The sequence below is a fragment of the Alosa alosa genome, chromosome 10 (genome assembly GCF_017589495.1).
Source record: "Alosa alosa isolate M-15738 ecotype Scorff River chromosome 10, AALO_Geno_1.1, whole genome shotgun sequence".
Lineage (NCBI taxonomy): Eukaryota > Metazoa > Chordata > Actinopteri > Clupeiformes > Clupeidae > Alosa > Alosa alosa.
This window is the reverse complement of record NC_063198.1, coordinates 6,422,881-6,440,365: the sequence shown is the minus strand read 5'-3', so window position 1 is coordinate 6,440,365 and position 17,485 is coordinate 6,422,881. Positions and strand designations below refer to the sequence as shown.

The 17,485-nt window shown below is 41.5% G+C and overlaps 2 protein-coding genes across 2 annotated transcripts in view; one reads left to right on the top strand and one right to left on the bottom strand.

Annotated features, from left to right (window-relative positions):
• The window catches only part of shq1 (SHQ1, H/ACA ribonucleoprotein assembly factor), a 35,980-nt gene extending 35,347 nt beyond the window's left edge, over positions 1-633 (bottom strand). The window contains exon 1 of the mRNA XM_048255863.1: positions 493-633. The gene's annotated coding sequence lies outside the window, so the exon portion shown is untranslated. The remainder of the gene's footprint in view (positions 1-492) is intronic.
• A 2,149-nt stretch (positions 634-2,782) lies between these two features.
• On the top strand, positions 2,783-16,266 carry gxylt2 (glucoside xylosyltransferase 2). Its single transcript, XM_048253812.1, has 7 exons — positions 2,783-3,184; positions 9,166-9,367; positions 11,386-11,517; positions 11,641-11,892; positions 13,268-13,391; positions 14,319-14,491; positions 15,015-16,266. Exons 1-7 carry the CDS (start codon positions 2,910-2,912, stop codon positions 15,186-15,188), a joined length of 1,332 nt encoding a protein of 443 aa, XP_048109769.1. The 5' UTR covers positions 2,783-2,909; the 3' UTR covers positions 15,189-16,266.
• The last annotated feature ends 1,219 nt before the right edge of the window (positions 16,267-17,485 follow it).

Below are 17,485 nucleotides of genomic sequence, written 5' to 3'. Positions count from 1 at the left end.
TACCAGAAACAAGCAGGCAACGATCATGTAAAGACATGATTAATATTAACTGCATCAACAACGCCATCTTATGGTGAGATAGGACATGTTCTGCACTGCAGTCTACATACTGTCAACATGACATAACTCGCCATCTATTTGTTTTAACACAAGTAGAACAGTTTGATGTCTTACAAAATTACGTTTGTTTTCATCAAAGCTGTTATACAACAGTTTGACTTAGCCAAGAGGCTGTTAAATTCCATGCAGACCTATCCTCTCAAACTAACGTTGTGATGTTTAGCAACACGTTGTAGATCATTTATAGGCTACTACAGCTACATCCACTAATTTACTAAATCACTTAACTCCCAAATTAGATTAGCTATCCCTAAATTCAAAACACCAATAACATTCATGCTGACACGTGTATTATTATTAGTCGAGGTTAAAGAACTGGCTATGTTAAACGTTAGCTAATTGTTATCAAACAGTATTTGAGAAAGTTCATACCTATATGACAATGTTGATTAGAAATTGTACTGTCGAAATCACCATGACCAATTCTGTCATTTCACTGTCAAACTTCCGAAAATAGTTACAGAAATCAGCAAAACATTTTCAACGTGGTTCCAGCTCTCTCTGCTGTGTACATTTCCCGCATTATGGCCAAGCGTTACCGTAAATAGTGTAAACATTTCGCTTCCCAGATTTGGATTGTGGCACGCGCCACCTACTGTATCGGTGGTGCAACATACACGTGCGCGAGCAGAGACGGGCTGTCATGTGTTTCTTTGCAGCAGCAGGAGACTAATAAAGCAAATTTGCTTTTGTTTAAAAACCAAAAGACACTAATCTGAGACAATATAAAACAAACTTTTGATTTAACTTTAGTGTCTAAATTACTTGTATTTGTTTAGCCTAAGTAGGCTATTAAAAAGTTAATTGCGATTTACCATTTTGTATAGGCCCTAGCGATTTTATTCTTGCACAGGTGATCACTTTCCATTCACTTTTGGCACTAGCCTTCCTCCAATGACGCATAAAGACATTGTTGGACGAGGTTGGTATGAAAGTTTGGTATTCATATTATATTCATGAATTATATTCATGTGGTGGTAGTGGTTAAGGAGCTGGGCTAGCGTGCAGTAGCCTGAAAGTTGTCGGTTCAATTCCCGGCTTCCACCGTTGTGCCCTTGAGCAAGGCACTTGACCCCAAGTTGATCCGGGGACAATGTGATCCTTTGTAATATAGCTGACATATGTAAGTCACTTTGATCAAGAAGTGTCTGCTAAATGTAATGTAAATGTAAATATTACACATTATATAATATATTTTAAAATGCCCGTATCTTAGGCTATTGTGGCTTTCATGGTCACAGAGCTCTTTACAGTAAATGCATTGAGCAGGCAGAACCTTGAGCAGGTTTCTCATCACAGTCTGATCTTGACCTCAGCCTTTCAAATGTGCTGACATTCCTTTACCAAACAGCACAACATCTAAACTGCAATATCTTCACTTGACCTTAGAGTTACTGACTTGACCAGATTTACGAAAACCAGTTGGGCCTCAGGCAACACCTAGGCTACAAGGTGTTCATATTTGACTGTAACAAGGTCTTACTGCCAGTTGCCTAAATAACAACCTTTTAAGCATATGCAATTAAAAAAAAGCCTGGTCGATCCTACATGATCCCAGTCACCCCGTTCTCATAAATTGATTCTGTCTGGCCGTGGATTTGTGTCCAAGAGATAAGACAAATAGATACAAGAACTTTATTATACCTACCGCTAGCTTGATACACTCTTGAGTGTTTTCTACAAGTGCTATTTATTATGTTCTTATGGTTGTGTTTATCTCCACTGTTTGGTGAGTGTCCATGTTGTATTTATGTCTATTTATGAATGTGTTCTCTCTGCTGGCAAATTGCCCCTTGGGGATAATAAAGACACCTTGAACCTTGAATGTTCATTATATCAACACCAACCACACACATAATACACACAAATAAACACCATCAACTATATTACCACCTTAATAACTATAATAACATGTTTATAGCAACTTTCTGGTAGAGGCCATATGTTACAAGATTAATGTAATAAAATCATGTGTAGGGCAAATTGTGTGTTGTGAAATCAAGACCTTAAAGTAGCCTATGGTTTAAGAAAATCAACAAGGTGCCAACAAGGTATGGTAATCATTTTTACATGAACAAGTTAACCTTATTGTCAACTCAACTATACAAAGGAGATGAAATAATTTGGCTCCATATAAAACAATGTGTACACACAAAGTACACAGAATAAACATTTATAACACAGGTACACACAACAACACATACAGTAGGCTAAGATACATACAGTTAAGATAAGGGTAGGAGTGCAAAAGAATGGTAGGCTAGTAGAAGTGGTAGAAGAGGATGTAGAGGTGGGAAGAGAGGGAAGTGGAGGGGAAGCAGGTAGAGAAGGGAAGAGAGGGAAGAACATGGTAATAGGTGTGTGAGGTTGTCAGAAGAGCCAGAAGAGGAGCCTAGTCTTGGAAGAGTAGCCTACTGTCTTCAAGAGTGTTTAAAGACAAAAGAGGGACGCCCCTGCTCTTAATTCTTATATATTAAATGTAATGTTATAATTAACTTCATGTCAACAATATGAAGTTAATTATAACATAGGACGTTTCCAGGGACTTTACCAATTCAAACTACCAAAATGAGTCAATTTCCTCAGCTCTTCTGCATAGACCGTTACGGTAAGTCACTGAAGGCCCTCCTCCTCGCTGTGGATGATCGAGGCGCTTAGTGTATCATCATCGTAGCACAAAACGACTGGGGAAACTACTAGCAGAATGTCAGCACGGGATGTTATTTATCACTTACAGTCATGAAGGAAGACGCTGATGCATTTCCGATCAAACGGGGCATTCTTTCACGATGAGAATCCATTGCAAAATTGTGGCGATTGCAGTATGTTTCGGAGTTTTTCTACTTTTGTACTTTTTAGGGGGGAATGCTGCAGACGAGCCGCCTTTGAAAGAAGTTGAGAAAGACAGCTACTTTCAGCCTTACTCTGGACCAGAAAACGTAGTTTCAGTGAAATTACCAAAAAAGTCACACGAAGAACCTCTTAAAGTTCTAAAAACCCCACGTCTGAGCCGGAAAGAAGTGAAAATATCCGCCAGAAAAAGCGATGTCAAGCCAAAGCTTAGGTAAGAAATGCGACTCCTTTCAATGTTTTGCGCGACTGCATTCCTTTAGCCAAAGTGATTTGTGTCCGTTAATAAGACGTAGCAATTGCGATGTGCCATAAACTAAACGTATCAGGTTATATAAATTGCAATACAGTTGTTGTGCTTGAGTAGTTTATCGAGGGAATACACTCGTCTCTTCTTAAGTTGCAATTGCATGCAACCGCAGCAATAGCCTGCTGCACGACTGCAAGTTATAGTCAATGTAACCCCACGACCGAGATGGACATTTGTATCTTCAAGGATTGGGCTGTGTGACCTCTTCACCGAAAATGTTTGCCTATAGTCATATTGTGAAATGGGTCATATTAGAAAATATTCTGTTTCAAATGGTGTTTGAAAAGAACCAGTCTGTCCTGTCCACTTCAGGCAATCATATCCGCACAACTAAACTGCAAATACCAGTCACACGTCTTTGAAGTCCAATAAAAGAGAGAGAGAGAGAGAGACATACAAAACCGAACCTATGGATGCCCAGACTGCAGTTAAGCTAAAAGAAAATTAACAATCATAAAAGGGAAAATGCATATAGCCTATATTGTCACTATGAAAAATCAGAGCATATGGAAAAGGAAGATTCTCCTTGCTTCGCTCAGTGTAGAAGAGGTACACATTTCATAAGAGCTCATTTTCATCTGTTGGGTCAAGACCGTGGAATCTTAGTAAAGAATTGGGAAAAGGTCACCTTGAAGAGGATTATCCCTATTAAAATCACTCGAGTTCAAAGACGTAATGAAAATCAATTAATTAATTTAACATGCTCCCAAGACCATCTTGAAAGAGATGTCACGCATACTGGCCATTCAAATCAATACAAAAGCTGTGATCTCTGAATGAGATATTTAGGCAAGTGGGATTGAAAGGGAAAGCCTTAGTCACCACACTTGGTGTTAAATATTTACCGATTCATGCTGAAATATCATTTGTATCCTTCACTAGGATCAATGCCCCAGACAATAGGACCTCATCAGTGGGAAAACCTTATGAGTTCATAATTGGTTATGCTGTTAGATTAGCCAACTGTGTCCAAAAGCTATTTTTTTCCAGTGAATTTTGGCTTCACAAGGCTGCAGCCCCACCTATGCGTGATTATATTGGAAATCTGGAGTCAAAGGGCCTATGTGGATACATTAGGATAATGACTAAACCAGAGGAAAGGAGGACTCTGACGATTAAAACACACTAGAGTGGACAAGGATACACACACATTACACACACACACACACACACAAACAGTCCGTGACACCTCAATCTCTGCCACAGAGGGAGAAGCTCAGGGGAGCCATTTATTTTGTTTTTTTTCTTCCCTTTTAGACTGAGCCTTGATTAACTCTTTCCTGACCACTCCCATATATCCCTGCCATCGCTCTCTCTCTCTCTCTCTCTATCTCACACACACACACACACGCACACACTCATCCTCTCTCCTCGCCAGCGCGTCACTTGGCAGTGTGTTTCCTGCCCTGCTCATCCCAAATATACAAACAAGGCTCTCCTGTCTGGACCGCATCACTTCCTGTGGACACAATCTGGCGTTGCACACGCTGCAGGGTGGTTTCCTGTCTCATCTGCACAGAGTAGCGTTTTTTTTTTTTCGGTTGCGTTTGTGGCTAACGTTTGTGGAGTCTATGGCTAAGATGGGTAGTGCAGAAGTTTAACAGGTAACAGCTCCAAATACTGCTGTGCAATCACTGGAAAACATGTGATTGACTCTAACACTTTCCAGATCTGTGCTGTCACTCAATAGAAAAACACGAAACACAGAAAACGACGAGCTGGATGAAAGGGAGAAATAACTAGAACCAGAGAGTCCCGTGCTCCAGCTCTCTCGTGCACGTTCGCCAGTGCAGCTGGATCTAGTTTCATCCAGTTCAGGGTGTAGCAGTGTCTTTCTTGGCCCAGTGTTTTCTATGGCTGAGCCGTGTGTGTGTGCCAGAATGACGTGGAAATAGCAAAGCTGTCCAGAGTCTGCTGCTCTCAATTAATCACTCCGTACACCCGATGGTACACACTGGCCTACGTGTACATACATATCATGCAGCATACTGCTGCAGGGCCCTTTCCAGCCCAGAGCAAATCATCGCAATCGTGAATCACAAAAATATATATAAATAACTCTCTCTCTCTCGTTCTCTCTCTGCCACAGAGAGTTTTGTAGATAGTTCTGTGGTGTTTGAGACGGTCACGTGGCTTGGTCGTAAACGAGTGGAGGTAAATGTAGCATGGAGGTTCAGAGATGTGAAAGTGTCATGGGGAATGACTTAAGGTTCCCCTCCTAACTCTGGGCACACAGACAGCGTTCCACTCCCTTGACTCGTGTATGCAGATGAGTTTTTGGGCGGCCTTGCGGACTGCAATCGTTGTTAACGGCAAGACGTAAAGCCAGTAATGGCACCAAAAAAAGCACCCTCTGGCAGATGAAAGTGCAGACTTGCTCTGGAAAATGTGTTAATCAGTCGGCCGTTGGAGATGGAGCACACTTCGGGGGTCTATTAAAAGGCCTGGATTTGCGTTGGCTCATGGGGATGGCAGAAGGGGGGAGAGATGAAAGCGGCAGCGCTTTTCTGATTTTTGGGAAGCCTTTTGATACTAAAAGGGAAAATGCATATAGCCTATATTGTCACTATGAAAAATCAGAGCATATGGAAAAGGAAGATTCTCCTTGCTTTGCTCAGTGTAGAAGAGGTACACATTTCATAAGAGCTCATTTTCATCTGTTGGGTCAAGACCGTGGAATCTTAGTAAAGAATTGGGAAAAGGTCACCTTGAAGACGATTATCCCTATTAAAATCACTCGAGTTCAAAGACGTAATGAAAATCAATTAATTAATTTAATATGCTCCCAAGACCATCTTGAAAGAGATGTCACGCATACTGGCCATTCAAATCAATACAAAAGCTGTGATCTCTGAATGAGATATTTAGGCAAGTGGGATTGAAAGGGAAAGCCTTAGTCACCACACTTGGTGTTAAATATTTACCGATTCATGCTGAAATATCATTTGTATCCTTTACTAGGATCAATGCCCCAGACAATAGGACCTCATCAGTGGGAAAACCTTATGAGTTCATAATTGGTTATGCTGTTAGATTAGCCAACTGTGTCCAAAAGCTATTTTTGAGATGTTCTGGAAAGCTGTGAAAGTGTCATGGGGAATGACTTAAGGTTCCCCTCCTAACTCTGGGCACACAGACAGCGTTCCACTCCCTTGACTCGTGTATGCAGATGAGTTTTTGGGCGGCCTTGCGGACTGCAATCGTTGTTAACGGCAAGACGTAAAGCCAGTAATGGCACCAAAAAAAGCACCCTCTGGCAGATGAAAGCACAGACTTGCTCTGGAAAATGTGTTAATCAGTCGGCCGTTGGAGATGGAGCACACTTCGGGGGTCTATTAAAAGGCCTGGATTTGCGTTGGCTCATGGGGATGGCAGAAGGGGGGAGAGATGAAAGCGGCAGCGCTTTTCTGATTTTTGGGAAGCCTTTTGATACTATTCAGATGGCGGTGCCGCCATTCACAGTCAGGGAGAAGCGTCGGTCTGGAGTACTGGCAGTGGTGAGTCCACCACAGTTGCTGGTACGTTCCGCAAAAGTCAGATGGAATGCTTTGTCTGTGGAATCTGCTATCAGGGTAGCAGCAGCTGGGAGGAGAAGATATGAAAATGAAATATCACCATGTCTGTAGCCAAAATGATCACTGCTGAACCTCAACCATAATTTCAATACATATCAAATTCCCAGTCACATTATGCATTAATTAAACGTGTAGCTGTATTAGTATGTTATAACAACATTGTATTCATATCGTCTTACTGTGTGCCTGGCAGAGTAAAACATAACTTGAGTAAATATGAGATTCCTAGTCACACTAAGCATATTGTTGCATATATTATACAGATGTGCATTAAGGCCCATTCACACCAAGAACGACAACGATAACTATAAATAAATATCGTTCTTGTTAATATATGAATGACGACGTTCACACATAAACTATAACGATAACGACATGAAGAACGATATCGTTGGGGATCACTTTCAGAGCAATTTTCAGAATGATAAAAAGCTAATAGCTAATCAGAACCCATCAAATTTTAACCTTCACATTCATTAACAAGGAGAGACTTTTTTATCGTTGTTCAGTGTGAACGCTTTTATCGTTATGGTTATAGTTATCGTTATCATTCTTGGTGTGAATAGGCCTTTAGTCTATTCACATACTAACATTGTAGATTGTGTTTCTTATGCCTTGCCCAGTAACTGTAGTAGTAGGCTATGTACTACAGTCACAATTAGATGGTAGTTATCCATACTCACCAGTGATCAGCCCAACCAATAAGCAGACAAGTAGCTGATCATCCATGTGATCCCTCCCATGTGTTTGCATGCAGTGCCTTTGCCTGTGGCCTGTGTGAAACAAAACTGTTGTACCTTCCCCCCCACCATGGCCTGTACTATAAGCTACACTACTCAGTCGGTGAAAATGCATCCAGATGTGGAGGAGGGAGGCAGGAAACGCTGTGTGCCCTGTTGGTTTACAAAAAAGACTGAGTCAACACAGCCGTTTCCATTGTAACCAACCAGCACATAAAACCTTGACTGTGTTTGGTGCCCTGAACATGGCGAGGACATTTATAGTTCCTTTCTCTCTTCTACTATCCACCCCCATCCACCCACTCCTGTGAATTTTAAAGTGGCATAAACAAGTGGTTTGTGCTTCCCAAAGAGCACGCTCACCTTCAAAAAGCTCACACAACACAACGCAACACAGCCCCTCCCCACGGGAGCCTCATCTATAATAATTTGTGCCGAGTGATTGTCTCTCAGTCAAGCAGAAAACGAAGTGTCACGCATGAGGTCCGCCCTGTTTTCCTCCGTCGCATCTGTCAGCCCCTCGCCTCGTGTGGGTTTATCTCGGGTGTCCACGTTTGCCTATCCATGGAGGCACAAGCATTAAAACCTTCTTCACCCCCCACTGCCTATCCTCTTCTCACTGCACCACAAAAGCTCCTTTTGATGTGTGTTTTTTTTCTCCCTTCGTCCTTCCTCTCTGCTCTCACAGGCTACATAGTCTTTCTGGCAGCATAGTTTGTTTCCTTTACAAAACCCCTGGATAAATGGCGGCATCTGTTCCTTGGGGGTGTCCTTCCCTCATATCTGTAAGGGAGCTCCGAGTCCTGTAGGCCATGAGAACATCAGCCTTTACACAAGCCATGAAAACATGACCTAAACCAGAAACATGCGGCAGGTTGTATGTCCTCAGCGCAAGGCTGCGTGCAGCCACAGACCTCTCTGTGTCTTGGCGGTGCCGTACACTTAGCAGAATTTGCATTCTGTGGCTGTCGCCATTTCGGCGTACTCCCCAGGCAGCGGTTATGCATGGGATACGGGATCTGTTTAGCTGCATCAGAAAGAAACATGTTATGGATACGGGACCCTGGGAGACAGGAGCGCGGTCATGTGGTCCATGGATCAGCATGTATCCGCCGCCTGTCAGGGGAAACAGCACCAAAGTATGAAATGTTTCCCAGACTGATCATCTCTTTCTCTCTCTCTCTCCTAGCTGCCTTTCTCTCTTTCCCTGCCTCTCCCTCTCTCTTGTTCTCTCTCTCTCTCTCCTGGCTGCCTCACTCTTTCCCTCCCTCTCCCTCCCTTGTTCTCTATCTCCCTCTCTCTCCTAGCTGCCTCTCTCTCTCTCTCCTAGCTGCCTTTCTCTTTCCCTCTCTCTGCCTCTCTTGGTCATGTTCTCATTTCCTTCCTTTTTTCTCTTCCCAGCCAATACTCAGAACGCTTCAGGAAGATAATCCCACTTTATTGCGCAAGGACAGCATTCACCGAACAGCAGATAATATATTTGATCATGAGCGATGTCTAAAATGAGTTTGAGGTATTTGGAGTCTTCATCACGTGAGATCTTATAAGCTGCTGTTGTTGCTTTTGACAGGCCGAAGAGTGATGAGGGGCGAGCTGTGGATAAGAGCGGTCGTCGCGTGGCCAGTAACGTCATGCACTTGGCTGTGGTGGCCTGTGGGAATCGGCTGGAGGAGACCCTCACCATGGTCAAGTCGGCCCTGATCTTCAGCGTCAAGAAGATCAAGTTTCACATCTTCGCCGAGGAGGACCTGTCTTCAGAGTTTGAAAAAGGGGTATGTGTGTGGATTGGGGCCTGAGGTTTGGTGTACAACAATACATACAAAAGTGTATTTTTATTTGAAAGTGCACATTGGTTTACAAGTTGTTACTGTGTTAAACAAGAGCTTCAGCATCTCATTTTATTTTATAAAGCAAATCAAAATACATTGTTCATGAATGCATGTTTCTATAAGTTTGCAAAGTCACCATGCGATGTAGCCTACAAATGTATCTACATTCATTTGTGCATGTACATTCATTCTAAACTGGCAATATGATTGACGCATGGCATGCATTTAAACAAGATTTAAAGTGGTGCTAAATGCTTGACCAAATTTGGTCGCTTTATGAATCTTCACAGGATTAGTTCAACCCAGGGCCAGGAGGTTGCTCTATTTTCCAGCAGACCTCATTTTTATAAAGGCATTCATATGGGTCAGCCACACTCTCCCCCAGAACAGCTTTATGATTTTGTGCAAGTCTGGGAAGCAGTATCTCAATAATCCTCTCATAGGAAGGAAGAACTCCACCAAAGCCTATGCTGTTTGCATAAGCACTAATAAAAAAGTTGGGTCCAGGGTTGCTTTGAACTCTCTCTCCCTCGACTCGTTTAATCTTAAGCCAGATCAGAGCATATTTTACCTCCTCAGAAAGTGCCGTGCTGTAGCACCATTTATCATTTCTCAACTGGACAGCAGTTGTGGCTGACCTCTTGCGGCCGGTCTAGAGGACTTTTCCCCCAGCGAGAAGACATAGGCCTATGAGACATGCTGTGACTCATGAAAACATCTGCCATTTGTTTTGCTTTGTCACATTGGTCTGAACTGTCAGCAATTCCCTGGTGACGTCATGAGTTTTATTTGAGGTTTTGAATCAAGGACAGCAGTACTCGGTACTTTTTAAGCTTTCGAAATTGCCAGAGAACGCTGCAGAAAAACATCTGGCCCAAAACATCTGTGGGGCGATTAAAACAAGTTTTGAAAGCATTGAGGAGTGCTGTCCTTGATTCAAAAACGTTATAGTCTAACTCTAAGAAGAGGACTCAGCACCCAGTCCAGTTTTTTTGAAAAAAACAAAAAAAATCCTTTTTATTTTACTGTTTAATTGTTATTTATTTATGCATGTAGCTGACGCTTTTATCCAAAGCCACTTATAGATGCCAATTGCAAGGGGCAGGGGCAAGTCTCCCTGGAGCAACTCAGGGTTAAGTGCCTTCCTCAAGGGCACATGCTAGCCAAGTTCCTCAGCCACTACACTACCACATCAAAAGTTTTATGTGAACAATCTGGTGAACGTATCTGTATCAATAATGATGGCTAGCAGAAGTATTGGAATATATCCCTAAATAATGTTTTTCTGTCCCACTGCTAATCATAAAATGCTTTGAAGCCTTTTGAAACCTAAGATGTTTGTTCACCTTAGTGGCTGCTGCACAGTCCAAAACATTCAAACATACCAAACATGTCCCTATGGGTGTGCTTACTTTTCCCGTCTGTGTTGGTAGAACAAGCGCCGTGCGGCGAGCAGGAGTCTGACTGCTTTGATCTTTTTCTACCGTGTCAGCACCAGCATTGCCAGCTCCTCACGCTGTGGCCCTTTTGCCTCTGATCTGAATTGTTTGTTAATGCTACCAATCACCGTGCTGGCTCAGTCTGTAGCAAAGCAGAAAATTGTTGGAGCACAGGCGTTTAAAGGGGTTTAGAGGTGCCTACGCCTCCAGCTACTGTCCAGCCCCTGGTGAACCTGCCGATGAGTCGAGCTGGGAAAAGTGTGTGTGTGTGTGTCTGTGTCTGTGTGTATGTGTCTGTGTCTGTGTTTGGTGGGGGCTTGGTACTCTCTCTTTACTTGGTTAACTGAACTGATGTCTTCTGGGAACCACTCAGGAATAAGCCACCAATTCTGCGCTTGTTATTAAATTGGATTAAAATGTTGTTAGCATTTCTCACTTCATCAGGAAGTATCATTGCCTAAACAGTGTCAGATTGTGACCACTCTGAATGATGACATTGTCTAAATATTTGCCCTTTTCCAGTTGAGCAAGTGGCCCCGTCCTTTCTCAGCCAAGTTTCAGTACAGCATCTACCCCATTACCTTCTCTGTGGGGAATGCAGACGAGTGGAAGAAGCTTTTCAAGCCGTGTGCTGCTCAGAGACTCTTCCTCCCAGTAAGACCCCTTTTCCCTTTTGCTCTAAAGCACCTTCTCTGTGGCTTCCACAATGTGTCTCCCATGTGCTCTGCAGCCCAAACACAGTGAAAAATGGACGGATTTTCTGGTTTGTGCCATCAGGTCATCCTGAAGGACGTGGACGCACTGCTGTATGTGGACACAGATGTGCTCTTCCTGAGGCCAATGGATGACATCTGGAGCTTCTTCAAGGCCTTCAACAGCACCCAGCTGGCGGCCATGGCTCCCGAGCACGAGATCCCCAAAATTGGCTGGTACAGCCGCTTCGCCAGGCACCCGTTCTACGGGGTGACAGGCGTCAACTCTGGCGTGATGCTCATGAATCTAACCAGGATCCGTAGCACTGTGTTCAAGGTGAGGGAACCATGCCAAAAGGGAGCCATTTGGGAAAGAATCTGTATTTGGACTGCGGTAAATAATCTGTATTTGGACTGCGGTAAATAATCTGTATTTGGACTGCGGACTGCAGAGGTAACTTTAGAATTATTTTAGTCTGCTTGACCACCCTTAGTCAGCACTCAAATATACCGATGGTAAAAACGATGAACATGCAGAGAGTTTCAACGTCCATTACTGTGGAGTGTGTTCAGTGTGGGCTAAATGCACAGTGTTTCCCAGAGAATTGAATTCCATTTGTGGTAGTTGGTTTGCAGAATTAACATGAATGCAACAGTTTTTAACAAATTAGCACAGCGTGGTTATGATGATAACCTGATTTAAGCATAATTTAGTACAACCTGGAAAATCATTGTGTGGTGGTCAATGTTGATATTGTGGTGGGCCGCCACAATAAGTCAATGTATGGGAAACACTGATGCATACCTAGGCTACACTTACACATTCACTTTTCTGGGTGAATTCCAGCAAAATGCAATAATTTTTGAAAACTCTTCATGCAGAGAGAAAAAAAAGACTTTTGTATGGAAAGAAAGACTTTGTATGGTAGTTATACAAGATGGTGCTAGTGTGGTGACTCACCCATTTCCCACTCTCTTCTCTTCTCTTCTCTTCTCTTCTCTGCTTCTCCTCAGATATTTTTTTCAACCCCTTCTCTCATTGTAGTTTGGGCTAGAAAATGTTTTCTACTGTTGCACTCTATGCTTTGAATGTCTCCTGCTGCTTATCTGATGTGGTGAACTGAATAAGTACTTATGTCCTTATCCTTGAGTTCCAAGTACAAACTCACCGCTTAAAAAGAACACACTGATAGAAGAGAGAAAACATCACTGTCTACACGCAAACACTGACTTTTTTTGAAAATCTCCATTTTGACTATAGTTTTTTAAAAATAATAATTTTCTGTGACTGAAAACACATTAAAAATCTTACAATCTCAAAACATATGGACATAGTCTCTGACTGAAGTTATGGGTGACACTCTTGATTAGCAGGTTTAACTAATCAAGAACAGCATGACGGCACTGATTTCAATCAGGTGTATCTTATCTAGATTAGGGATGATGGAAGATTATCAGTGCACTTCATGAGAGTGTTTTTTATGCAGTTACTGGGTGTGCTAATGCTGTTGTATGTGTCTATTTATTTATATTTTTATAGACTCAATGAATAATGCACTGACTGGAGAGCACTTTAAATTTCGTTGTGCCTGTGACAATGACAATAAATACCTATTCTATTCTATTCTATTCTATTCTATTCTATTCTATCAAATGTATGAAATAAATGTGGACAACATGCAACATCCTGATAAATCTGTTCACTCCAACAGAATAGCATGATTGCCACTGGTCTATCATGGGAGGACATGCTTCATCCTCTATACCAGAAGTACAAGAACCACATCACGTGGGGTGACCAAGATCTCCTCAACATTATTTTCCACTACAACCCAGGTATGGTACCAAAACCTGCTGGTTTGAGACTTGCTTTAGAGGCAGCCAGGAGGAGAAAGAAAAGAAGGTGTCTGGAGTTCTTTTATACATTAGTAGGTCATAGTTGTTGTGAAGGAAAACCTTTTTTTCCGTTTGTGCATAACCTCACCAGAAGGCTTTGATGTTGCACATAATGTATTTTTGTAAACAGCTGGGTTTTCAGTGTAAACTTCAAACACATTTTTCAGGGTCATTTGTAGATTCAGTCCCAAGGACAGCATCCTCCCTTATCTATGACCACAGTGAATTATATTTGTATTCTTCCATTTAAAGGCACAGTCCACAATTTTCATCCAAAGCTCTTTGTTATCAAATTCAGTAGATAGCTTCTCATGGCCATCTGGCTTTTTATGTATTTGGGCAGTAAAAACACTGAGGAATTGGCTCTGTAAATGGGAAGCAAATATACTGTCTTGGACTGACACATGAACAATCTCAGCCAATCAACACAGTATTTCAGGAGCATGGAAAGGGGGGTGGGGGTGTAATTTGAGCTTTCAGAAAACCAAAACCGAATCGCAAACTAGAACTTCAAGCAAAGATACTGGCTGAAAAAAGTTACAGTGTACAGTAAAACACTACTCCAGAAGGGACACGGCAGTGGTAGTGTTTGTGTGATAACATTAACAGCACTTTCCTAATAACAAGCTTGGCCATACCAGAGGCACCAGCAAATGGAAAATCAGGGACATATGGAAAGAAGCAAATGTCAACAGTCTGTTAGCCTCTTGTATAGACAGTGCCCAGATCCCCCTGCATCTGTGTTTTTAGTGGTGCCCAAGTTTATTTGTGTTTTTCCCCCTTAAGTCTGGCATGGTTAAACACATGGCTGGATTCCGTCTGGTCTCAGTGGCTTGGTGATTCAGCTGTATTGCTTTGTCTCCCCAGAATGTTTGTACACATTTCCGTGCCAGTGGAACTACAGGCCGGACCACTGCATGTATGGCAGCAACTGCAAAGGGGCAGAAGAAGAGGGTGTGTCCATTCTTCATGGAAACCGAGGGGTGTACCATGATGACAAGCAGCCAGCCTTCAAAGTAGTGTATGATGCCATACATGATGTGAGTCCTGATCATATCATCAACATTGTAGGAATAATTATTCTTCAAGCCTTGCTATGAACAAATCATTTGTACGATTGGGGAAAACAATCCTGCACCCACACTCCTGTTTATTTAGCTTCTACTCAAAATCTCTAACTTCAAGTATACATCCAAGATATCAATGTTTTTTCTAGCAGTGAAGACGTTCTCCGATCAAATTCTGCCCTTTTGTGTCACTTGGTGTCTAAAGTTGCTCTGCAGTAAAAGCTGGTGGGGGGGGGGGGTAGATGACAACAAAAGTAGCCCATTGTGTATTCATATTCTCCCCATTCAATTAGCAACACGGCTCTTGGAGCACATCACTTTATCTGCTCATCACCGTGCTCCCTGGCAGCATGAGCCCCCTCTGCTGTTTAAATCTGATGAAATCGGCAGCACCAAATCACGCTGACCCCATTTCTGGTCGAATCACACTGTTCCAAACGGCCTCACCGCATTCCTCTTACCTCTGTTTGTTTTGTTGTTTTTTCTTGTGTTTCAGTATCCTTTCGAGGAGAACCTCTTCCAGTCCCTCTTCTTCCCTCTTCAGACCAAGTTTTTGGACACTGTGAATACGCTGTGTGGTCGAATCCCGCAGGTGTTCCTGAAACAGGTGGAGAAGACCATGAAGGCTGTGTATGAGCAGAAAGTGGTCAGACGGGTTAAACATCCATAACCTTGAGACACCTTGGTGGTGGTCAGCACTAAATATGCCTCGTCATCCAGTGACTAGAACAGGATGTCTTTCTGTGAAAGATGTGCAGAGGCAGCCAATGATCCTGTAGCATGTTGCATAACTGCGGTCAGCTGTAATCAGTCAAGTTTCAAAGTGAACCGAACTGATGAGGTTTGCTTAAAAAATGAAGATTCCTTTCTGGAATTTGAAACACAATGTTTGTGGCCTTGAACAAGGATTTCCACTCATGCACAATTGAGCAAGATGCAACACTCCACTCTTTAATACAACTTTAATGAATATTATTATAAACATCAATGAACTGATCAATGAACTGATGTGTATGAATGCACACCTATTTTGTTTTTATTATATTGTATATGTCTACATCTGAAGCTGGACAAGAAGTTATCTCAGAGGAACAAAGCACTTCTCAATTATAATGTGTTTCAAGAACTGAGCTGTTGAAAATACATATCATATTGTGATAGCTATAAGGACATATATAGCTATGTTTCACCATTGTGTTATGAATGTTAAATTCCAAAAGCCCTTTCAGAAGCCACTGATGAACAAAATGTGAATCATCAAAACCCAATGAGTATTTTGTTGTTAGTTACAAAATAATGTGAATCCAGGTCATATGTAATACTCTTTTGCTTTGAATATGTCCGATTTTGGTACAGTTAACAAAAATACATTTGCCACATTTTCACACATTGTATATAGACATTTACAGTATTTCAGTTAAAGTATATAGACTGGAATATAGTCCTCTCAAGTGCACTTTTGCCCAGCTAAATGGCTCTCAATGGTATGAGGAATTGAAATGTTTCATATGGAAACATTGAATTGTCTATGGTAAACATTTTCATTACATTTTTGTTGTAACTTTGTGAGGTCTGAAAGCATTGTGTTGCTTATAGTGTTACTTTTAGGAAATCTGAAAACCTACCTGGGAAAAATAACTTCTATGCTGCAATAGGACTTGTGGTCAATCCATGAACTGTTATATTTGTGCTTTAAAAATGGAAAAAAATGGATGGGGCTGGGTTTTTTTTTGTTATATACAAGGGATTCCTGTTTTATAATAAAAAAAAATAAACTCATCTGTGCACACGAGCTGTATTACATGTTTGCATTTAGCTATTAATGCAGCAGGGGGGGGTTGGTGTAAAACTAGGGAGCAAATGCCAACAACAGCACCATTAGCACAGACTTGCTTGTGATGTTTTTTTTTTTTTTTACATTTTCAGATCACAGAATTACAGCATGCATACAAGTGGATTGTGGAAACAACGGGGGTGTTTGTTTTCACATAAAATATTGAATTATGTTGGTTTAAGAATTGCACATGATTATTTTTACATGTATGTCTAGACAAAATGGCAAACTTGATTTACATTTTTTAAAAATAGGACCACAATGACTATAAAACACATTCAGGTAAATACTTGGTGGTTCATAGAACCATCGCCTAATGCCCTCTGTTTATTAGGCGCAACAAAATCGTATTTTATGATATAGGCGGGTCAATATAGGGTTCAACGTCAAAAAAATTGATACAAAAGGTTTTTTTTATGGATTCTGGTACTGTTGGACATGCTAAATAACATACTAAAAATCTAGTAAAATCTGACCTTGGGAAAGGGGTCTTTTTCAAAATGGCCGCCAAAATGGCTGTCAACAGTGTTCAACAGGTTAAAATGGCTATATCTCAATTACTATTCAGCCTACAGGGGTGAAATTGATATCAAATGATAGTCAAATTAAACAAGAATAGGATTTTAAATGTTAAAATTGAAAATGTTTCAATGCTCTACCTTTTTCAGCCATAAATTAAAATCAATGCGTTTTAATACAGAGCAAATGCAATACAGGATTGTTAACCATCTCCATGGCATGGAGGAAGATAAGACATGTCTTAACTGGTGTTATATCTCATCTAGAGGTTATATGCTTTTAGAAAATATATGGTTTGGGGTGTTTAATCTGTTTTGCCTGGACAATATAGGCTAAAATGTACCCCCTTTACACTAGATTTGCCTATACAGAATAGAGGGCAATGCATTGTTTATGGCTTGGAGGAAGATGGGACATGTCTTAACTGGTGTTATATCTCATCTGCAGGTTATATGCTTTCAGAAAATATGTAGTTTAGGGTGTTTGATTTGTTTTCCCTGGACTGTACATGCCAAAATGGATCTGCTTTACACTAATAGTTTAAGATTCAGTTCAGTTCAGCACTTGGATCTAACATGAAAGAGTATTTGATTGAGGTTGATTCCATTCCATTC

Coding starts and splice junctions, on each gene's coding strand:
- gxylt2 (XM_048253812.1), top strand. CDS start 2,910: ATGAGAATCCATTGCAAAATTGTGGCGATTGCAGTATGTTTCGGAGTT. Junction 11,893..13,267: donor TCCGTAGCACTGTGTTCAAG/GTGAGGGAACCA, acceptor TCACTCCAACAG/AATAGCATGATTGCCACTGG. Junction 13,392..14,318: donor TATTTTCCACTACAACCCAG/GTATGGTACCAA, acceptor TTGTCTCCCCAG/AATGTTTGTACACATTTCCG.